Source organism: Danio aesculapii, chromosome 23, assembly GCF_903798145.1.
Source record: "Danio aesculapii chromosome 23, fDanAes4.1, whole genome shotgun sequence".
NCBI lineage: Eukaryota > Metazoa > Chordata > Actinopteri > Cypriniformes > Danionidae > Danio > Danio aesculapii.
Genome location: NC_079457.1, coordinates 30,561,718 through 30,586,980, shown reverse-complemented (window position 1 = coordinate 30,586,980; position 25,263 = coordinate 30,561,718). Strand labels below are relative to the sequence as shown.

The 25,263-nt window shown below is 35.3% G+C and overlaps 1 protein-coding gene across 1 annotated transcript; it reads left to right on the top strand.

The window, feature by feature from the left end:
* Positions 1–1,219: 1,219 nt before the first annotated feature.
* ddx23 (DEAD (Asp-Glu-Ala-Asp) box polypeptide 23) lies at positions 1,220–24,869 on the top strand. The gene is made up of 17 exons (XM_056449510.1): positions 1,220–1,297; positions 6,306–6,484; positions 6,565–6,666; positions 8,731–8,824; positions 8,912–8,977; positions 9,081–9,219; positions 9,458–9,591; positions 13,047–13,159; positions 13,330–13,473; positions 14,535–14,760; positions 15,216–15,361; positions 15,445–15,622; positions 17,017–17,259; positions 19,350–19,501; positions 19,614–19,722; positions 21,118–21,292; positions 24,000–24,869. Exons 2-17 carry the CDS (start codon positions 6,306–6,308, stop codon positions 24,221–24,223), a joined length of 2,424 nt encoding a protein of 807 aa, XP_056305485.1. The 5' UTR covers positions 1,220–1,297; the 3' UTR covers positions 24,224–24,869.
* Positions 24,870–25,263: the final 394 nt, after the last annotated feature.

Below are 25,263 nucleotides of genomic sequence, written 5' to 3'. Positions count from 1 at the left end.
AATATAATATTGATGACAATATTTATAAAATATTTAAATAGGCTATTTTTGCTATTATTTACATCATAAATTAAATGTTTTGAATGTAAAGACGTTGTTAATAATAACAACAACAACTACTATAATAACAACAATAATAATAATAATAATAATAATGATAATAATAATAATAATAATAATAATAATAATTCATTAATTCATTCATTCATTCATTCATTTTCTTTTTGGCTTAGTCCCTTTATTAATCTGGGGTCGCCACTGCGGAATGAACCGCCAACTTATCCAGCACATGTTTTATGCAGCGGATGCCCTTCCAGCTGCAACTGTGGGGGACTTGTCCTTGGACTGTGGGGGAAACCTGAGCACCCAGAGGAAACCCACGCGAATGCAGGGAGAACATGCAAACTCCACACAGAAACGCCAACTGACCCAGCCGGCTCGAACCAGCGATCTTTTTGCTGTGAGGCAACAGCACTACCTACTGCGCCACCACGTCGCCCAGTAATAATAATAATAATAATAATAATAATAATAATAATAATAATAATAATAATAATAATAATAATAATAATAATAATAATAATAATAATATACTAGCCTAATAACAATTATGATGATAATGATGTTTTTAGGTGATGAAATTTTATTTAAAGTTGATTCTTATTTTTGCCTTTTCTAAGCAACATTTTTTTTACAACACGGTTCAATTTTAGTTATTTGTAAATTATTATCTTTAAATATTATTAACCTTGTTTAAAAGGTAAACTAGGCACAATTTAAAAGAAAATCCGGCTTCCCAAAATTATGTATGTTTTTACTTTTCCTTTATATACTATGATAATATCCTCTTATTTGTTTTGGGATTTATTTATTAAATTAATTAATTTAATTTATAATAGTGATTTTTTTTTTTTGTTAATAGCTAATAATAACAATTTATTATTATTTTTATTTTGATGCTATTGAAGTTTTATAATAGGCTTTATGATTAACACAAAACTGCTATAATAGGCCTGATCCAAATAACAATGCTTTTTTACATTGAATTTTTATTACAGTTTGTACAACACAAGACAGGAACCACAACAACACAAAATATATGTATGAACACAAAAGAACAGCAACAACAATTATACTGTTTTGTTGTTGTTGAATTTCCCTGGCTTTTGAAAAAATCGTCTTTGACTACATGTCCCAGAATTCCTTACCGGAAGTACGTCATGTGTTGACGCCAAACATAATGGCGGCTCAGTGAAACGCACAGGCTTCGCAAGATACTTCATTTTGACCAATAAAGGCAAGTAAATGCATGAAACCTCTCTCTTGATATCCACTACACCGCGGAACGTTTGTTCACAACTTAGTTTCACTCGTTATAATCTTCTGTTTAGACTCAATTGGGCCATTGCTGTGCTCATTGGCTGTAGTGCGGGGTGCAGCGAGATTATTAAACGTTAGTGAAGTTATTTGTCTCAAGATATATTGCACATAGAATGTTATAGTTTTGTTGTGGTTAGCATTGTTTTAATGATTAAATTTGACCCAGTTTGACTAAATAGGAGTAATGTTTTTCTCTAAGGCATACAAAAGGCCCTTTATATTCACCTTATTCAAAAATGTTAAATACATTTACCGCGGTATTAGAAAAGACATCTACCTCCAGAGTATATATCGTATATGTGGCAGTTAATCTTCCATAATGTACATCAGATTCAGAAAACAATACGAATACGTGATGTTTTCAGAAATTATGTAATCTTCTAAATGTGAAGGAATTAACGTTACTGTATCTTTTACAAAATAGGCAAGGCACTTTGACAAAAAAACATTTTATTTGTACAAAACATGGAGTTTAAATGAAAGAACAGCTGTAAATGTATCATCGATAAGCTTATGATGATGTCAAATGTTCTTGTCTCTATTAAATGTTGAAGCTTTTATCATTTATATACGGTATTATCGCGATATTGAGCTTTTAATAGGTATACTAACAAAATCATTGGTGTATTACTTTATTTTATACACGTTTAGAGGAAAAGAAATGTTGCATCCAAATAAAATTGCAGAAGTATTTTATTACATTATATTATTACACACGATAGGTAACACTTTAAAATAAAGTCTCATTGGTTAAAGTTAGTTAATGGCACTGGTGGAAAGAATACTGAAAGACCATGCTCAATAAAAGTACCATTACTTGCCCAAAAATGTAGTGCAAGTGGAGTTAAAGTTATCTGTTGTAAATATTATAGAATTATGAGTATAAAATAGCCCTTGTAAATATACTCAAGAGTAGTGAGTATTACACTAGGAAAGGTTGATGCGTTTGCATGTAATTTGTGTGTGTGTAAACGTAACATTCTGTAGAGCATTTAGTTATTGTTCATTTCGGTCATCATACTGTAAACATCTGTCATCACCTCATCAGTGACATTCAGTCTAAACCAGGGGTGTCCAAACTCGGCCCTGGAGGGTTGTGCTGCGTTCCAATTTGCTTACTTATCCTACACCCTAAACGTATGTACATTATTTGTGAAAGAAAAGTACACACTTTTGAGTGTGTAACAGAAGAGTATGCAAGCTTTTGGGACATACTACTTCCTCGTTAACAGATCGTTGTGTTGCTTAGTTACGAGCCCTGTCAATCATCCACACATCATCCACATTTCTTTCATATTTAATTTCCTACCTTATTGGAGAAGCAGCAGCAGGTTAATCTCTCATTCACAAGTTTTTCATGCAGAGAAATCTCCTCAGGTGTTTGGATAATTCTGCATTCAGACGTTAATGTCCAAACACATCTTCATGTAAGTTCAGTATTGTTGTTGCAGATGAAATATAACACAGAAAACGCAATTAAAACATGTTCCAGTGGGCTAGATATTAATTAACAGTCATACGAAACATCTTTACCGAAGCCTCTCTACTTGACGATTGGTCTCGCGCATGCATCGTGTTTGTAGTTTGTTTACACTTTTCACATGCGTTTGTAGTTCTGAATCGAATTCACGTCTTACGCGCAATGTATTGTGGCCAATATCAGCGGTTAGAGTATAGATGCTTCTACACTTCGAGTTTTTATCGGAAATAGTAAACCATACGGGAACCTGTAGCATACTCTTTCCAACATACTACGATTTGGGACATACTAATTCTACTTTCAAATACTATTTAGGACGGATAGTATGCGAATTGGGACGCAGCATTGGTGTTCCAACCCCAATCAGACACACCTGGGCTAGCCAATCAAGCTCTTACTAGACATGCTAGAAACATGATGGCAGGTGTGTTAAAGCAAATTAGAGCTAAACTCTGCAGGACACCAGCCCTCCAGGACCAAGATTGGATATTCCTGGTCTAAACAGTCTCTAGGTCATTGCGTGTAAAACATAGGTCTCAAACTCGATTCCTGGAGGGCCGCAGCTCTGCACAGTTTTGCTCCAACCCTAATCAAACACAGCTGATCCAAATAATCAAGTTGTTCAAAAGAGTCTTGACCGCCTTGATTAGTTCCATCAGCTAGTTATCATTCCTCCAGGAATTGAGTTTGAGACCTATGGTGTAAAGTATCTTGGACACTTTTAATGATTCCAAACAGGAGGCTGCATGTGTTAAGGTGGTTACTTTACTTTCTATGTGAGATTTGATTGGATAGGAATTGCATGACTGATTTTTCTAATCCTCAAAAACAGAAAATAATAAAGTAGTGACTGCAGGTTAAAGGATAGTAGTGGAGTGAAAGTACCGATACTGCTCTAAAACTGTACTCAAGGGAAAGTAAAAGTACACATTTTTAAAACTACTCAATAAATTACAATTTCTGACAAAAGCAACTCTATAACAGTAATTTGAGTATTTGAAATTTTTGTTTAATTCCACCACTGCTTAATGGATTAAAATCAACAGTGAGAGAAAGTGAAAAACACAGCTGAATTTTTGTTAGTTATTATCTGAATTTCATAAAACGTTTATAACTTCTAACTAGAATAATATAGAATAACTATATTATAAACGGGCGACGTGGTGACGCAGTGAGTAGCCCTGTTGCCTCACACCAAGAAGGTCGCTGGTTCAGGCCTCGGCTGGGTCAGTTGGCGTTTCTGTGTGGAGTTTGCATGTTCTCCCTGTGTCCACATGGGTTTCCCCCAAAGACATGTGTTATAGGTGAATTGGGTACGCTAAAATTGTCCATAGTGTATGTGTGTGAATGAGTGCGAAAACATCCAGGTGATGGGTTGCAGCTGGAAGGGCATCCTCTGCGTAAAACATATGCTGGATAAATTGGCGGTTCATTCCGCTGTGGCAACCCCTGATTAATAAAGGGACTTAGCCGAAAAGAAAATTAATGAACTATAATGTGAACATATAATAATATATTATAAACATATTTAATAACATAAAAAATTATCTTTGTAACCAGATTACGACATTTTTTTGCATGTTTTTTTAGACATTAACTAAAATTAACATCAACTAAGATAAGTAAAAGTTTGTTAAAAGTATAACTATTGGCACCGCATTGTAAGTTGTTGATGAGTAATAGCCCTATAAGTAGTCACTTAGTTTTCTTTATCAATATTTCAGCATGTAGAAGGCCAAATTACCAAGTGAACTGTTCCAATAAAGTCTTTAAGATTTGGCACTCATGAACACCACTGCAAATACAACATGAATATTCATAAAAAAAACTCTTTAAAAGTTAATAAATAATTATTTACAATATTTTATTGTGTCCATGATATCAACAGTGTGTCTGTTCAATATCACAATATGTTGAGTTTATTGAATATTGGCACATAAGTCTGATCATGAAGAAACTATAAAACCAAAATCACAGGTTTGGAATGGCGATGGGAACTGAAAGAGATTTTATTTGGACAAATTAAAACTTGCAACAAGGAGGAATCTGAAAGTGTTGTTTAAATTAAGACTGTGTCCTTTCAAATATCTCATTAAAATATTTTATACTGTTTTATTGCCATGCTGTAACAGCAATATTGCATAGTGTAAATATTTTTGTGCAGCCCTAAAATGTTATGTCCAAACAACAATTTGTATGAAGTGAGTTCATTTCTACATCCGAGATGTAGAATTGGCCACTCAAGACTGACACACTCATATTTATTGAAAGGTGAAGATAAACCTATTTGTGTATTGTGTAAGAGTATTTTGTCGTTAACAGATTTTTAAATAGATTGGGTATTTATAAATGAGATTAGAGAACGTTTTTATTCAGGAAATATTTTAAGGGGCATGTTTGAAAAGATGTCTTTTGGAGAAATTGTAGAATATTTATCTTTAATCAAACTAAAAGATAGTATATGACTGTTTTCAGTGTTGTAGCTACTTGTGTAATTTTTTCATTTTGTACAATGAATGTTTGTCAAGAAATTGATATGATTGTATGTTATATATAGACCCACACGGAATCTGCGCATGCAGAAATCCGCAGATTTTTAGCCCATTGAGTCTTTTTATTTACTTAATTTACTAAATTTACTAATTTACTAAATTTATATTTATTCTGTTTTTAAAATAATTTCAGTAATATTATTGACAAACATGAAATGTTCATATGATTTATTTACAATAGAGTTTGTAAAGAAATATTTTCTGTCTTTTGTGAGATATATTAAATGAAAGACTCTTTGTTTACTAAATAAGTGGATCTAATTGTATTTACATTGTAAACATTATATAAAAGTTAAAAAGGTATTATTATTTTTTTTTATATTTGAAGTTCATAGTTATGACACTCCCAAAATCATTCTGCATAAATCCGAAAAATTTTATACAAACATCTGCGCAGAAATAGCAAAAAATGTCCGCAGATTCTGTCTGGCCCTAGTTATATATTGTATATTTAGTATAGTTTTTGCCATGAATATAGCCAATGCTGCTGATATGGCATTAAAACATAAATAAATAAATAAACAAAAATAAATAAATAAATAAAAAATAATAAAATGCAATGTCCTGCCCATAAACACTGCATTAGGAACACCTCACATAAGTAATGTCGTTTTTTTGTAATTTGATGTAAAGATGATATAATATGAAGTAGCTTTATGGCGATACAATTTAAATTAAAAACTTGTTTAAAGTATTAAGGAATTAAGATGGTGATAATGCCATAAACAGTCAGTATCTTGTGAAAAGGGTCTATCCTAGTTTTTATCGTTATTATTTTTACAATAAAGTCAAATTTTTTTTTCATTTTTTAACGATTTTTTGCAACCATTAACATATCTCACATCCCCTTTTCTCAACATAATACACATTTGCTCCTCTCTTTTTTTGTCCAGATGGCTGGTGACTCCGAGAAGAAGGATCTTGACTCTGCTGGGAAGGAGCGAGAGTCCCGTAAACGCAGTCGCTCTCGCTCCAGAGAGCGTGATCGTAAAGGATCTCCTGGCCGAGACCGCAAACGTCACAGATCCCGTGAACGCAAGCGCTCCCGCAGCAGATCCAAATCTCCAGACCGGTGTGTATAGAGTTATATACCGCTCTTCTCATATGAAGGCTAACGATCACCAAACACTGACTCTTCTTCTCTGTTTTTAGAGATCGTCGTCTGAAAGACAAAGATAGAGACAGAGACAGAAGCCGCAAAGACAGAGAAAGAGACAGAGACAGACGGGACAAAGACCGCTCCAGGAAATCAAGGTTTGACTTGCATTTGATGCTGAAAATTTCTCAGTTGATGAAAAATAAGGATCGCAGCAGAGTTTGGTGCAATTGATTTATGTGCCATGTCTTGATCATTTCAGTGTGTGTTTATATATATATATATATATATATATATATATGTATGTATATATATGTATATATATGTATATATGTATATATATGTATATATATATATATGTGTGTGTGTATATATATATATATATATATATATATATATATATATATATATATATATATATATATATATATATATATATATGGATAATTTTTGAAACATGTTGAAATTTTCTGATGAAAGTTCTACAGTTTTTAATATGTAAAAATGCCTTGACAGACAATATTTTTTTGGGTAACACTTTAAAATAAGGTTATTGTTAGTCAATTAAAGTTAATGCATTTACTAACGTGAAAAATGAGTGATGCATTTATTACAGTACATGATAATGTTAACGTTAGTTAATGAAAATATAGTTGTTCATTGGTAGTTAATGTTAACACATGGTGTATTAACTAACAAGCATGAGTTTGGATGTTTTTAATGCATTAGTAAATGTTAAACTATGATTGCTTGTTTAGACTTTATATATATATATATATATATATATTTACTTATGTTTTGTTGTAAAATTAAATAAAAATCTACATTATCAATGCTATAAAAGGTCCCTTATGAAACTCAAAATAATCACATCAGTAGTTCGCCAGAAGATTTCAGTGGCTGAACAACACTTCCATGCATATAACTCATTCATAACAACAACATCCACATCAGCTTTGAGTGACTAAAATACTTTTAAAACATAACATTACCTGTCTAAAAGAAATACTTTAGCCATGTTGTCATCCTTCCTCCAACATGCAAAAGTAACTTCGATATTGATTAAGGATTTTAAAAAGTTTTGATTCTGCATTTGATTTTACCGTTGTGATCTCATGTGTCTCGTTTGTACATGAACTTGTGGCGTGCATCCATGCGTGCACGCGCTAATGGCGGATCTGCATGAACAATGTGCAGAAGCACAGCTCTACATTTGTTGACACAGTTTGGGCTACTTACTGGAATTATGGGAGATGTCGGCCCGACAATATTTAATTGAATAAACATTTTTTTTGAAAAATACATATGAATACATGTAGATCATTTACTTTATTCATTACTATTGGAATGTGAAGAGACTTTCAACCAGCACAACAAAAAATTTTCTGAAGACAATCACCTACTGCACCTTTAAGTAAGCAGGAACTATTTAATCATGTATTAAAAAGCTGTTTATTGATCAAAGCGGAGCACCAAAATAATAACTTATTGTCATTTTAAGCATATGTAATTAGCCGCCATCTCATTTGACAGCAAGATGGTTGATTAAGGATGATTAAAGTTAATTTAGAATATAATAAAGCTTTGCCTAATCATTTAGTCTTTACATTTTAATAAGCAGAGGCCAGAATAAGTGTATTTTATTTTACACAAGCATATTGTCTTGTATGTTATGTATTAATTAATTAAATTGTATTAGTTATGTATTAAATTAATAATGCTAATGCTAGTATTCTTTTGTCTCATTAAATAAGTTATGAAATTAGTTTTAAAGCAATAAACAAATTGTATGTGTATATTTCTGTATGCTGACTATTCTGTATCTATCTTTTTGAACGCAGAGTGTAAATTTATTTTTGATATGTTATTGAAATTATACACTTTGAATGATGATTTTATTTTGTTATGATTATAGATAAATAAAAAAAATCTAAATAAAAAACAAATAATGGTATAAAAATAATCCTGAGCAAATGACAGCAGATATAATAGATATTAATATAAGTTTTTGGAGAATGTATATTGAAAGACAATTTTACCCTTAATAAAAGATTTGAGTTACTATCCGATATACAATTTGTAGATGGCTATATTATTGTATATGATGACACGAGACTGTTATGCCACTGTTTTGTCATTGCAAATCTTTAAATTAATGTTTTTTAAAAAAGATATCCCTATAAAAAGTAAGCATTTCACTCTTTTGTTCTTTGTCTTCTCAGGAGCGCTTCTCCTAAATCCAAGGATTTGAAACTAAAGAGGGAAAAAGATGTGAAAAAAGAGGAAGAGGAAGAAGCAGAGAAGAAGAAAGACAAGGTGCACTATAAGAAGCTATTTCTAGTTTGATGAAAGCTGCATATTGCGTGGCTTTTTTTGATGTTCACTCTTTCTATGGTGTTTTAGGTTCAACCTCTCTCTCTTGAAGAGCTGCTCGCCAAGAAGAAAGCAGAAGAGGAGGCAGAATCTAAAGTCAGGAGATTTTCAGATATTTATTGTTATAAATATTAAGTTATTGCTCTCAGTTTTCATGGTTGTTGTTTTCTCCTAAACATACTTTTCTCTCCTTTTACAGCCCAAGTTCTTGTCTAAATCAGAGCGAGAAGCAGAGGCCATCAAACGCAGAGAGCAGGTGGCAGAGGAGCGACGCAGACAACTCGATGAAGAGCGGAAGAAGCGAAGAGTATTTCAGGATATCGGCAGGAAAATGCTTGGTGAGAGAATTTGTATAGTGTTTTTCACAATAATTATTGTTCCAAAACAGCTTTGCAAAAGGTGCATGTTAATATGTTATAGTCAAAATCAGAAAGTATCTGCAGACACCTTCTATATGCTAGTGCAAGAATAAAAGGATCACATAGAGATCATCTGTATGCTAGTGCACTCCTAAATGATTACTGTATGCATTATTTGGTCTCTTCATCTTATTATCTTACTTTCTCTAAAATATAGAGGATCCTCAAGAGCGAGAACGGCGGGAAAGAAGGGAGCGGATGGAAAGAGAGAACAATGGGAATGATGACGATGATGAACGACAGAAGATTAGAGAAGAAAAGGACAAAGGAAAAGAGCTGGTAGCCATAAAGGTAGACACTGTCCTCACTTATTCAGCTGGAGGAGAGACTCCAGATAAAAGTAAAATTTTTAATAATTGTAACAACGGTGTAAAGTTCCGAACTAAACATTAACAACGGCACGATTTTAGATGGTTGGTTGACTTGCAAACATTGTCTACTAAGACTTTTGTTTTGATTAATTTAACAGTAGTGTTTAAAAACTCCAGCTTGTGATCTCCAAACAGCCTGAATTAAAATGAAAATCTACTTTCTGACTGTAGAAGGAGCTAACAGAAAGGCAGAAATTTGCTCAATGCTGGAAAGTAATTAGCTATAGTTGTCCGTTGCTGTAACTGCATATTTAATGATTTTGGAAAATGAGAAATTTATAATCAAACTGGTAGTTATTTCATTTGTACTTGTAAAAATCAAACTATGAATGGCCCCTCATGAATCTTTCCAAAGTACGCACAAATCCAGCACCGCCCCTCCCCCTTCCCCCAGTCATGTCAAGAAACACTGATGCTTACTGTCAAAGGCTACATTATTTAAGGGCATTCGTTATGACATAAATCGTTTCCTTTTTAATTTTAATAATTAATTTTAATTCTAAATGTAATAAAAGCACATCAGCAAGGAAAAATCAGATGCTCAAAACGTAATCTTTAAAATTATGACATATTAAAACATTTGCAAATGTAAGACAGAAGATTGTGATACAATACAAGTGTGAAGCATTAGTTAAATCCTTACTTTCCACTGACCGAAAATCATTCACCCACACAGTTAAGTAGCCTAGTGGACGGGCTCAAACAAAAATATAATTTGTATATTTTTCTTGGAAAAAAAAAATTTTTAAACTAATTTCGTATATAGTTTGTCTCTTTGTTTAAATATTTTTCTTGGTCAGTTATCTTCTAGATAAAATAGCCTTGACTGGTTCCATGCAAGGAGGCTGCACAGCAGCTGGATCTGATCTGTCGGATGAAAGAGACAGTTTTCCTGGCTCAGGTGCTGATGAGACTGCGGTCTCCACTCCATGTGGGGGATCAGTATTTGTCTCATTAGTTTAAGCCCTTTGGCAAATGTCTCAGTTACGTTGATCTGTTTTTAAGAGCCTTTACTCATTTTGAACCTTGTTTTAAACAATAGTTATCTGAATTGTAATTTTTAGTGTGCGGAAAAACCGCCAGCAAAACTAAAGCCAATAGATTTCTTTACCCATCTCCCACCATGCAAGTACATTCACACTTTAAAGTACACAAATGTACACCTTTATTTGGTGTCATTTTTTTCTTGCTTTGTCAATATATCATATTGAATGTATACTAGTGTATACTGTTTAATAATCAAATTAAATTATGTAAAAAATAAATAAATAACAAAGTGGCTTTATTTCCCGCCCTTTCATGGTTGGTACGCACAGTGCAAATTTATCATGTGATGTTGAACAGGTTAACAAACAAGTTCATATAAAGTGTGTTAGATTTTAGACCCAATATAGTCTATTTATTTTCTTTTTCAGCATTGAAATTTCACAGAATGTTAGCATTGACAGTTACATACAGTTGAAGTCAGAACTATGAGCCCCCCTGAATTATTAGCACCCCTGTTTATAACTTGGTTAATTAGGGTAACTAGGCAGGTTAGGGTAATTAGGCATGTTATTGTATAACAATGGTTTGTTCTGTAGACTATCGAAAAATATATAGCCTAAAGGGGCTAATAATATTGACCTAAAATGGTTTTTAAAAAATTAAAAACTGCTTTTATTCTAGTCAAAATAAAACAAATAAGACTTTCTCTAGAAGAAAAAATATTATCAGACATACTGTGAAAATGTCTTTGCTCTGTTAATCATCATTTGGGAAATATATAAAAAAAAGAAAAGAATCAAAGGGAGGCTAATAATTCTGACTTCAATTGTATATACTGTATTTTAATAGGACAAAAAGAGTTATATGTTCTAAACATATAGTATATATATAGCACCAATTGAACTTGCACCCCCCCCCCCCCTTCTATAAACTGGCCCCACCTTAGCCCCTGCCTTTAGGAATTCCTAGATCCGCCACTGCCTGAGGGTCAGTAAATGATGACAGAATTTTATTTTGGGGTGAACAATCTCTTTAATACATACCAGTGTTTCCTCTAGGATTTTTTCCAGCTGTGGCGGCAGCTTTTTACACAGATCCATTAAATACCAATGGCGCTATTTCAATGACAAATGTCTTGAGCGCAGTATTACAAGTCGAGAACACATTTATGTAATACGAGCATGTGGATCTCTGCTTGTGCGCCGATTTCCTCTGTTTATAAACAACTTTTTGCACGCCCCCCTCAAATGTACGTTGTAGTGCAGATTTTCTTGTGTGCTCTCAAATAAACGCTGCTGAAGTGCGATTTAGTGCATTTATGTAACGGGTATGTCTCCGACATTTATTAGATTTGCTAGGAATATTTATGAATGTCTCAAATAGACCTACAGAGCGGCAATAATGCGCCCTAAAGTAAAGTGAAACAGCTATAAACTCCAGCAAGATAGTCACTGCAGGCAAAACCATAGACCTTTATCTATAAATAAAGTATAACTATATAAACTGTGTTCATCTTAACTGAAAGCTACGTTGTGTTTGCTGGCCTCACGCACCTGTCAGTCAGTCAGTCAGTCAGCATGTCACCTTAAAGGGTTAAACAAATAACGTACAGAACTACTATGATTATAGAAAAGTTTGCGCTGTTATAATTCACTTACCTTTTAATACATTTTGGTGCGATTATCACCTGCTATTAAAAAAAAACAACGACTGAATGATTTGAATGAGAAGCTGTAATGTACCCGTAGCGGGATGAATTTTGGTGTGGTGCCCCACCACGGAAGAATGAATGTAGCAGAAACCATGCATACAGAATAGGGCCAACACAATGAAAGCACTCTCAGTTGAGGTAATACAAGTAGGATATTTTCTGAAGCATAACTGGCAAACACTCTATTTGTGGAGAATTTCAAAGTTTTGTGTTAAAGTCCATGTGGAAACAACATTTACAATGTTTATTTTGCTAGAGCACATTGTTATTCTTTAGGTGAACAATTAATTCATGTAAGTTAATCCACTGTTTTGGTAATCTTCAATCAGAGACTGACCATTTCCCTTGCTCTCTTAATCATCATTTGTGAAATATTTAAAAAAGAAAAATTATTTAAAGGGGGGCTAATAATTCTGATTCAACTGTACGTAGATGTAGATTCACATTGATTGGCAATCAGCAAAATGTGTCAGGTAGAAAAAGCATTAAGGCATTAAGAGTTGAGTAAATTATTATTAAATATCTGTTTGGGAGTAAGATTTGGCCTCAGTAAAATCTATGAAAATTATTTTCAAATGGATCCTGCAGTCAGAATCTTTTTTCTGCTGTGCACTGAAGTTCTTTAGGTGGTTATGTCTCTTTGAGTGGTGAACCAATATTAATTGTTTTCTCTTTAGGAGCGTTATCTTGGTGGGATGAAGAAGCGGCGTCGTACACGCCATCTGAACGACAGGAAGTTTGTCTTTGAGTGGGACGCGTCTGAAGACACATCAATCGACTACAATCCAATGTGAGACGCCATAAATAACTGCACTGCTTAAATTTATTTGATTATTTAGTATCCTTTTAACTACATTGCATTTGATCTTCACTGCCTTAGATGCTTTAGGAAGTACAAATTTTTGTAGTGTATCAGGTGATAAAGCAGCTGAAAAGGTTTGACTCTGTTTATGTGTTTAGCTATAAAGAAAAGCATCAGGTTCATCTGTACGGACGAGGCTTCATCGCTGGCATAGACCTCAAGCAGCAGAAGAGAGATCAGTCTCGGTTCTATGGAGATCTGATGGAGAAGAGGCGGACCAATGAAGAGAAGGAGCAAGAGGAGTAAGACACTCACCCACTTCATAACAAATTAACCAACGTGCAACACACAAAACAAAAGTCTTGTATTTTAAACAGGGTGTCCGCTGGGTATTAAAAAGTCTTAAAACGTCTTAAATTTCAAAAACTAAAAAGTCTTAAATTCACTGAAATCTTATGTTGTTGGTATTAAATCATTTTAAACAGGTCTTAAATTTGCTTTGTCCAAGTAAAGCTACTCAATCTGGTCGACATCCATCCAATGACCAACAATACATTTCAATAAAACCTTATTTTTTTTTGTTTAAGCTTTTTTTAGCAAAGAAATGCAATTCACAGCAGCGGTTAGACATTTTTACAGCATATTCCCCGAATTAAATTCCCTGATCAGGGAAAAAATTAAAAACAATTACACATAACACCGGGCCATTAGAAAAAATCCTTAGACTTTAACCCTTTATAAGTCTAAATTGTACAATTATATAATGAACTAATTAATTGTCTTAAAAAGTCTTAAATTTGACTTGATGAAACCTGCAAGAAGCCCTGTTTAAAGGTAACGTGAAGTGCTTTGAAATGATGGAAGCACATTTGTCGAATAAATTTCAGCATGTTTATCAAAAAGTGGTTTTATTACTTCCCGGAACCGTCTAACGCTCTCGAAGATCACTTCACACTTCCAGAAGCCACCGCACGTCATTACATTTTATCTTCTGAGGAGTAAATTGTTTATTATATAAGAAAAAAAAGGCCCACAGTGGCTTGTCCTAACCAGCAAATCCTTTGGATGTTTGATGCCAGTTTAGCAGAAAGTGTGGATTTTGTTGACTCTTTGGATGGAAACAGAAATGTTTTATGCAATATTCCAGTTTTGCACGTCCTTGGATGAAAACTAGTGACGAACAGGAGCTAAAGTGGCAATGATCTAGAATTTGAGCAGTTTTTTCCCATTGTTATACTGGAAAGTTGTGTATCTTACAGGATGATTTATAGTGCAACGTTCTCTTATCCGCCAAAAGATCAAGGGCAATTTGAGTTTTCAATTCGGCGATGTAGTAATGCATTTATTTGTTGATTTTTCACAGACAGAGGTTGAAGAAGGTGAGAAAGAAGGAGGCCAAGCAGCGCTGGGACGACCGGCACTGGTCTCAGAAGAAGCTGGATGAGATGACGGACAGAGATTGGAGAATCTTCAGAGAGGATTACAGCATCACCACCAAAGGAGGGAAGATCCCCAACCCCATCCGCAACTGGAAGGAGTATTCACTGCCGCCTCACATTCTGGAGGTCATTGAAAAGTGTGGCTATAAGGTCAGTCATTTTTTCATTTAGGCTGCATTCCACTCCATTTATAAACACGCACTCTGGAACTTCTCTTCCTTTGTTCCCTTGCGTGAAATCCCCACCGCCATTTTAAAGTGTGTTCCACTTCATTAAGTAAATGAAGGAGGTTTACATGGACATACCCTCCATCCCTCGATATCAATTCATATGTCCACTCCAGCACCTACATTTTCCAGAATGCAATGCGATTGTGATGTCACAACAGTGTAGTTTCCTGGTGCTCAATGGTTTAGAGCATTCCATTAAAACCCATTGAGATGTTCCGCCAGTAGTGGACATCACTGTAATCAGTGATGTAATCTGAGGGTGAGTTAGCGACTGAAGGGCATAAAAAATTGGACCGGAATGTAGCCTTGGTCTAAATTCTGAAACTATTGAATGGGCTCTGCAATTATATAAATGCTTCTTGCATATTTTTCCAGGATCCCACACCCATCCAGAGGCAGGCTATTCCTATTGGTTTACAAAACCGTGACATCATTGGTGTTGCTGAGACTGGTAGCGGTAAAACCGCCGCCTTCCTTATTCCCTTATTGGTCTGGATCACCACTCTACCCAAGATTGACAGGTAAGAACTCACTTTTTTTGCAGTTTGGCTTATTTTGTGGAATCATATCTCATATAAAAACTCTGTTGTATTTGTGACTGTAGGATTGAGGACTCTGATCAGGGACCATATGCCATTATTCTGGCTCCGACACGTGAGCTGGCGCAGCAGATTGAGGAGGAGACTATTAAATTTGGCAAACCGTTGGGCATCAGGACTGTAGCTGTGATTGGTGGAATATCCAGAGAGGATCAGGGCTTCAGACTCAGGATGGGTTGTGAGGTGAGAGTGAATCCCATCCACCATTTTAGTTCTATATTGTTATTCAGTGAAAATTCATTAGATTGTTCTTTTGATGCTGTTGTCAGGGTTATTGTAGTTAACTACAACTGTAGAATGAAATTAAATATAACACTTATTATTAAAGATTGTTTGAGCTAATTTACAAAGCAACATTTATTTTCATTTAGCTTAATTTGCTCCAGTAAAATAACTTAAAACTAAATTGACTAAAAACCGGGCAGGCCTTTAAAAGAGAACAATGACTAATAAAAGGAAATTCAGTTTCTTTGATTCACAAAAGTTTTTTTATATATATATATATATATATACACATATGTCTACTTTAATGTTTCAAATAGCTTTTGGGAAAATAAAACATCGGGGGTGGCGCAGTAGGTAGCGCTGTCGCCTCGCAGCAATAAGTTCGCTGGTTCAAGCCTCGCCTGGGTTGGTTGGCGTTTCTGTGTGGAGTATGCATGTTCTCCCCGCGTTCGCGTGGGTTTCCTCCAGGTGCTCCAGTTTCCCCCACAAGTCCTAAGACATGCGGTACAGGTGAATTGGGTATGCTAAATTGTCCATAGTGTATGTGTGACAATGAGTGTGTATGGTTGTTTCCCAGTGATGGGTTGCAGCTGGAAGGGCATCTGCTGTGTAAAACATATGCTGGATAAGTTGGCAGTTCATTCCGCTGTGGCGACCCCTGATTAATAAAGGGACTAAGCCAAAAAATAAAAGAATGAATGAATGACAATAAAATATCAGAAATAATGTGTATTCATTTATTATATTAAACTTAAATTATTATATTTATTATTTTATTAAAAAATGCAAATACTAAATATATTTTAAAGAGTACAAACTTCTTGATAAAAATTGGGTTAGATGCAGTGGTTTGAAGGATAGTGGTTTATAAAAACATTTAAAAATTACAATAAATTAATATTTTGAGGAACAGTTGTCCTTAGAGTATTTTAATATTTGATGATTTAATGATCAAATGATTTGTGTTCTAGAAATGCTTGACAAAATTGCTTGCAGTATATACTGTTACACTGAATGCGATTTTAGTTGCTGTGTTTTGTAAATCATGGTCTAATTTTAACAGTATATATATATATATATATATATATATATATATATATATTTTTTTTTTTTTTTTTTTTTTTTTTATAATCATGCTTTTTTTTTTTTTTTAAAACAGGACACATTATAATATATAGGAAAAAAGTTAAAGCTATGCTACACTTTTTGTCTTTAACACAAAACTGGCAAATACAAAAGTAATAAATCTTTTAATTAAAAACTAAAATTGTAAATACATTTAGAAAGGATTTAAAAATAAAATGGAACTGAATTGCAGCTGCAGATCTAATGTTTTTCTTTCTCACTCTCAGATCGTCATTGCAACACCCGGTCGTTTGATCGATGTGTTGGAGAACCGATACCTCGTCCTGAGCAGATGCACGTATGTGGTTCTGGACGAAGCCGACAGAATGATTGACATGGGTTTCGAACCCGACGTCCAGAAGATTCTGGAGTACATTCCTGTGACCAATCAGAAACCAGACACGGATGACGCAGAGGACCCTGAAAAGATGATGCAGAACTTTGAGTCCGGCAAACACAAATACAGACAGGTAACAGTTAACGCAGTCATTGTGGTTTAAATAAGGTAATATCTTACTTTAAAGGTCCCGTGAAGTGCTTTGAAATATGCATTTTTATACAATGTTTTTTCACTGTTTTGGAGCACACTAGCTTATACATATCTTAAAACTTAACAATACTGATACTAACATCTCAAAAAATGTATTTTAAACTTCAAGGGACCTTTAAACTCAAATTCCCCGTTTTAATATATACTCACTAGCCACTTTAATGGGTAGCTAGAATGTGCTTGGAATCCCATTTAGCTTCAGAAATACCTTACATTTACATGGATTAGATTTGTGTGATTATTCTCCTCTTACTCCTGAAATCAAGCCGTTTTCACTGCCAATAATTGGATATTTACTGTTTTTAAAAACAATTTTTTGTAAACTAGAAAAATTCCTCAAAGATTTTGGTCCACATTGACATGATAGCGTCACACAGTTGCTGCAGATTTGTCAGCTGCACATCCATGATGGGAATCTCTCATTCCACCACATCCCAATGGTGCTCTATTTGATTGAGGTCTGTTGACTGTGGAGGTCATTTGAGTACAGTGAACTATTGTCATGTTCAAGAAACCAGTCTGAGATGATTCATGTTTTATGACATGGCGCGTTATGCTGCTGGACGTAGCCATCAGAAGATGTTTACACTGGTCTTAACAGGATGGACATGGTCAGAAACAATACTCAGATGGGCTGTGGCGTTGACACGATGCTCAATTGGTTCTAATGGGCCAAGAAAATATCCCTCACACCATTACACCACCACCAGTCTGAACAGTTTATACAAGGCAGGATGGATCCATGCTTTCATGTTGTTGATGCCAAATTCTGACCCTACCATCCGAATGTCGCAGCAGAAATCTAGACTCATCTAACTAGGCAACGTTTTCTTCTGTTGTCCAATTTTAGTGAGCCTGTGCGAATTGTAGCTTCACTTACCTGTTCTGAACCCAGTGTGTTCTTCTGCTGCTGTAGCCCATCTGCCTCAAGGTTAGACGTGTTGTGCATTCAGAGATGCTCTTCTGCATACCTCTGTTGTAACGAGTGGTTATTTGAGTTACTGTTGTCTTTGATTAAGCTCAAACCAGTCTTTCCATTCTCCTCTGACGTCTGGCATCAACAAGGCATTTGTGCCCACAGAACCATCGGCCCATTCTCTGTAAACCTTAGAGATGGTTGTGCGTGAAAATCCCAGTAGATCAACAGTTTCTGCAATACTCAGACCACTCAGTCACTTAAATCACCTTTCTTCCCCATTCTGATGCTCTGTTTGAACTGCAGCAGTTCGTCTTGACCATGTCTATGTGCCTAAATGCACTGAGTTGCTGCCATGTGATTGGCTGATTAGAAATTTACGTCAACAAGCAGTTGGACAGGTGTACCTAATAAAGTGGCATGTGAATGTATATTGTAACAGCATCACTATCGCAATGTGCACATTTGCAATAGTCACATTGCAAGATATGCAATGTTCAATCTTAGTTGACCAGGAGCTACAGAATTGTATGTAATTACTGTATTTATATAGAATTCATATGATTTATGCAAAAAAAATGTTTTTCTTTAAAATTTTTCTTTCTTAATTTTTGTCTTGTTTTTAGTCTAAATATTTACATTTCAAAGCAAAAACAAGATCACTTTACTTAACCCATTGGTAGGTAAATTTACCTAATTTGCATTGTGGTTATTCAGTTTCTCTACCTGAATACTGTTACGACTCCCCTGAAAACCATCAAATAGTGCCATTCAAGTTTGTGAAACTGTATTCAAATTTCAATATTCATCAAAGAAAAATGAAATCAGATTTTTCCAATATCCTGCGTACCTAGTTCAAAGTCACTGAACTCCCATTTCTTCCCAGTTCTAATGCTTGAGCAGATCATTTTGACCACGTGTACATGGCTATTTGATTAGAAATTTGAATTGAAATAAATTGTCCAGTGAGTGTAATTGCGGATTATAAAATAAATACTCAAGCGTCCTTTCTGTTGCTTTCTTTTGTATTTCTTTTTCCTAAATGTCTTTGTATCGCAGATTGTATCATATATATTATACCTCTTGTGTTTCAGACGGTCATGTTTACGGCCACTATGCCTCCTGCAGTGGAGCGTCTGGCCAGAAGTTACCTCCGTCGGCCTGCGGTGGTGTACATCGGCTCCGCAGGCAAACCCCACGAGAGGGTGGAGCAGAAGGTCATCCTCATGTCTGAGGGTGAAAAGAGGTCAGAACACACATTAACTTATATTGTCAAAATGAGTAGTTTTTAATGAAGTGCGCTTTGTCCAAAAAATGTTCTTCAGTTTTTAATCGACATGTTTTCTTGTGGCGAACAGGAAGAAGCTTCTGGAAGTTTTGGCAAGTGGCTTCGAGCCGCCCATCATCATCTTCGTTAACCAGAAGAAGGGTTGTGATGTGCTTGCTAAATCTCTGGAGAAGATGGGAGTGAGTATAGTGTTCAATCGAATGTATAGAAGTACATTCTTAAGTGTATTGTTTTAGTTCTTGATTCTGATTGGTTGAGCTGCATTCGAAGTTGTCGTAAAATACTTTACAAACAGTGTAATGTTTGCCAAGCAACAGTTCAGCTCTATCAATAGCAAGCCAAAGATTTCAGCCAGTCCGTTCTGTTAGCAGCAGAGACGCCTGGGTGTGCAACTGAGCTACCGAGCAGAGCTGCCGTTTCCTTGTGCGAATGTAAACTTAAAATGTTAGTCATTTGAAATGTTCGTCTTTCAAGCTGTTTTCAAAATGTTTGCTGCGAGTAAAAATTCTGCTAGACAATATCAGTTATTCTTGTGTTTAAGAGAGTCATCAGACATCAGTTACGTCAAACTTGTCAGCAAATGCTTTACCAGAACAAGATACAAAATCAGAAAATAAGTGTCTATATAGCAATAAAACTATTTAAGCAAAATACAATTATTAAATAAAAATATATTATAACAAGATATCATAAACGTGTGCTTCCCACATGAAAAAATACTATAGTAATTACAATGTTATTGAACAAAACTATAGTAATTACTGTGGTATTACACTGTAGATATTGTAGTAGTTACAACTATTTATTAATGAATGCTCCAGAAAACTTTAGGATTAACTATAGTGAACTGATAAACTGTAATAAAGGTTTTACTACAATAAATTGTGGTGTATTTTAATATAAAACACCCTATGTTGTAGACAAATATTGAGCCATATGTTTCTATTGTTGTTTTACCATAGCAACTATAGACCTACTTCAACAGATTAATTCATGTACTTTACTATTATGGTTCAAAAACACTGTATTATTGACTTTAAATTACTCTAGTATTTTTTTATGTGGTTTATCTTGTGAAACAAAGACAGAGGAAAAAAATGTTTAGTGTTGCTTTAGGTGCAATAATATGTTTTTATGATTATTGTTATATATAATTATATTATTTATAGAAAGAAGGAATTTGCAAAAATCGTAATCGGCAGGTCACACTTACCGAAAAATCGGAAATCAAAATCGGCTTAGGAAATCTTGTTTTAGGCACTCTGGTGCACAACATCTCTTAGACCAGGGATGTCAAACTCAATTCCTGGAGGGCCGCAGCCCTGCACAGTTTAGTTCCAACCCTAATTAAACCCAGCTGATCAAACTAATTAAGTCTTTCATTCTTGTTTGAGACCTACAGGTAAGTGTATTGAAGCAGGGCTGGAACTAAACTGTGCAGGGCTGCGGACCTCCAGGAATTGAGTTTAACATCCCTGCCTTAAATGTCATTGTAAACTCATTGTAAACCATGGCTTTACAGGACTTATTGCTTTCTTAATCAGTGACTCAATCTTTTTTTTCCTCTCCTGCAGTACAATGCTTGCACACTTCACGGTGGTAAAGGTCAGGAACAGAGAGAGTTCGCTCTGTCCAACCTGAAGGCTGGAGCCAAGGACATCTTGGTGGCTACAGATGTGGCAGGCAGAGGAATCGACATCCAGGACGTCTCCATGGTCATCAACTATGACATGGCCAAGAACATCGAGGGTGAGTTCAACATCATCTCTGTCACTTTTTCCATGAAGCAGAACTTGTGGTCATCTTTTCTTCCATATTTAAACGTAGGGCTGGGTGATGCTATGATGAAGGTAATTATTGCGATATAATCTTTTAAATTTTTTAATTGAATGTGAACAATGAGAAAGGTCCTACATGACTGAAATGTTTGTTGACCCTTGTTGGTTTTTATTGGACACATATCAAGTAAATTCATTTCAATAATTTAGTTTTTGTTTATTTTTTGCTCTTCATTGGATTCACATAGAAGACACGAAATTATCTTGCATGTGAAATAAAGCGCAATATCCTCCTTTTTTCTATTTTAACCATCAAACAGAACTTTTCTTCCATATTTTAAATAGGGGTTCATGATAAAATTATGATAATTATTGAAATATAATTTTTCTTTGATACAAAAGTTTAAAACTACTCTCTCATTCTGGTGTAGTACTAAGGAAACTTTGCAGCAGTTGCAATGATATTACGCAGTGCCTGAAAATCAACTAACTTCCATGTGTTCCAGTTCAAATAGATACGGTTCAGGATTAGGGATGCAACAATTAACTGATTTCACTTTCAACAGCGCTTTGATTCGTCACGGTTAAATAATCTTACAGGCTTCTCAACGCCGCGTTTCTGTTGCATGGAACGAAACTGCTGCAACTAAACAAAGTAATGCTAACTGTGCGCTAGTTTAAAGTTCCAAGCTTATACACCAAAGCTAATACGCACACACACTCGATTAACTATGGCTGAGACTAGCATCTTAAAGGCCGATTTATACTTCTGCGCCGAGTAATCGTCGTCACTCATGGCACCTGCCTTGTGCGTCGCCGTACATTTATACATCTGCGTGCTGTTTGTGTTGCTTTGCAATAACGCTTCCAAAACACTAGCTGGCAGTAGGCTTTTATGTTCCTCTGTGTCGAAATTTTTCACAGGTGGTTTGTTTTTTCTGAACGCTACAAGTAGCTAAAACTCACTTATTCAGAGGTGGGAACTGGCGGACATGCAACAACTTTAATTATAAGGTAAACTCAAAACAGCAATTTCCATCTGGAGCTCCTCCACGGGATTCGACACTTATAAACACTCGCTCAAAGGAGCTTGAGGCTCTTCTAAACCGACCAATCACAGAGCTTGCGCTATGCATCGTTGTGACGTGTAGTTACATATTTCGAGAGGTCAGCCACGACAAGGGCTATGAGACTGCACACAGGCTGTGCCAGACCGATGTGCCGATCACACTGAACGCGATTTTCCATTCTAAAAGCGCGAGGTGCATCATACTGCCTTTTTGTTGACCGTAAAAAAAAAAAAAAAAAAAGAGTGCGCTGTGCCTTTCTGGCAACGACTGAATCAGCTGGGTATTGTGCGCGAGTGTTGCTTTTAATATTAGTATTATTTTAATATTTAATAATATTGTGATATTCAATATTTATGTGTCATACAGCACCAGATAACTCAAAACAGCAACCACAAGACTCTCCTCCATCATCAAAAATCTCCATAGTTGTCTTGACAATACAAACACTGCAGTCACCTCAACGGAAACCCCTCCTCTGCCTTCTTTTGATTAGAGGATGAAAAATGATGTAACATGCTTTTTCCGCTCAGAGTTGACATTCTTTCAACTGCAAGCGCAAAGCGCACAACAGCAAAAACACGATGCGCAGCTGGTAGTTAAAACGCAAGGCACGCAAGTTAGCCAATAGTAAACCATTCAAAAAAAGGCCCCTTTCAATGCACAGGGTTCATACACATTTTTGCTACAAAAATTCCATGACTTTTCCAGTACTTTCAAGTCAATTTTCATGACCTAATGTTTCATGTAATGTCTATATATACGTGGAAAATCATAAGAAACGTTTAAATTTATTAGAGCATATCATAAAACACTCAATAGTTTCAATTTATTTTTATATCTATGTAAAATAAATGATGCTTACACAGCACTAATAATGTGAGAGAAATGAAGTAAAAACAACTAACCTCCGTTCCAACATACAGATATTTGTCAAACTAATTTTAGATAATCTTAATAGTTTGCACTTTTCGCTCCATAGACTTCCTTTCATAGGCATGCGAATGCGGCACACCAGAAATGCAAGCACGTGCGACAAGTTTTGCTTTTCACTACATTCGAAAGTTCAAGCTTGGTGAATTTTTACCTGCGAAATCACATCAGATGATTGTGTGAGACCAATAGAAGATAATTTAAAATAATAAATTTAACATAGAGCGATCGCTCACTTTTAATAATATCTAATCATATTGTTTAACCCCGCCCCTTTTTTAATAATGGAAGTCATGTCATTGCCATGGTACGACAGCAAAGTCTCATGATTATTTCACCAGAATGAGAGTATAGTTCCTAGCCATATCGGCCAAGAAAACAGCAAAAACTTAGTATACGATGTAACTACAGAAGAGTCAAGCTTTAAATAGGAAATGATCAAATTTCGTTGGTCATTTTTGAGTGAGATGCTAAAGATCTAATCCGATTCAAGGATCTATGCTAAGCTAAGCTAAAAGTGCTTCCACCAGACCCGGAGATTAGCTGAATGAGTTAAAAAATTGGAAAACTCATCAACTTAACTCTAGAGGAGTTGTAAAAAGTGCAGTGTTCCTTAAGATGTCCCTTCACCCATTCATATTCTATAGATTAATGTGTAACTTGATCTCTTTTCTCCAGACTATATCCATCGTATTGGCCGAACGGGTCGTGCTGGAAAGAGTGGTGTGGCGATGACCTTCCTAACCAAAGAAGACTCGTCTGTGTTCTACGACCTGAAACAGGCCATCTTAGAGAGCCCAGTGTCCACCTGCCCACCGGAGCTGGCAAATCACCCAGACGCCCAGCACAAGCCTGGCACCATCCTCACCAAGAAGAGGAGAGAGGAGACCATCTTTGCTTGATCCGCGCCCTTTACACACATTACTTGTTTTCATTTGTACATGTTGTGACATTTGTGCGGTTTCACTGCTCCAGATTTTCTATATCCAAGTTCATCAGAAAAACCCAGTAAATCATGAGATCGTACATTATACTTTTCCTGACAGATAATCCAGTGGTCTGTTCCATGAAGCCGGATTAGCTGGGTTGCCAGTTAGTTTGCACAGTTCTTGGGTTTTAGGTAACATAAAGGCAGCTTGACTTAAATAATTTTGTTGGCATAGTATTATGGAGCAGCTGATATGAGATGAGCTACCTAAAACCCAGAATTGGTGCAAACTAAACTGAAACTTAACTGGCTAACCAGCTATTCTGGCTTTATGGCTCAACCCCAAGGTGGAGATGTCTGTGATAAAACTGCAGTAGAGAGAAATCAATCCATTGGTTTTGTTTTGTTAAGATGGACCGATAGTCAAATGTAAAACTGTAGAACAGCGCATCTCTTTATTTTTCTTTTTTTACACAGGAGATTTATGTTTGTGCTTTTTTTAATTGTGTAAAAACAATACTAGTTCAAGAATGCATCTGTAGATACTGCATTTCAGTCTGAGGATGAGTAAAAATGTTCATTCTGTATGGATTAATAATAAAGTCCTTTAGACTGACTAATGTGGAGTTTGGGGTTTATTTTTCTGTCCTTCCTGATGATAGCACTGTGACTGAATTCAGTTGGGTCAGGTAAAATGTTTGGTGGGAAAGAAGTAAAAATAATAGTAATAATTTATTAAATTCAAGATGTAAATAACTTAAAATAAATGCTAGAAGCAACAAAGCTAGTACCGCCAAATTGGTTGTCCGCGGCAACAATACAAGCAAATAAACACAACTTGAGGCAGCAAGGGTCCCAGAAAAAAGTGTGGAGAGGCAACACAATCCATCGTGTGTCTTAAGTGGTTCAACTTAAATGATATGAAGCTGCGAAAAAAAACTTTGTGCGTACAAAATTAACGACTTTATTAAGCAGACTGTCCGTTCAGTAGCGTATGCGCGTCAACGGGAGAAC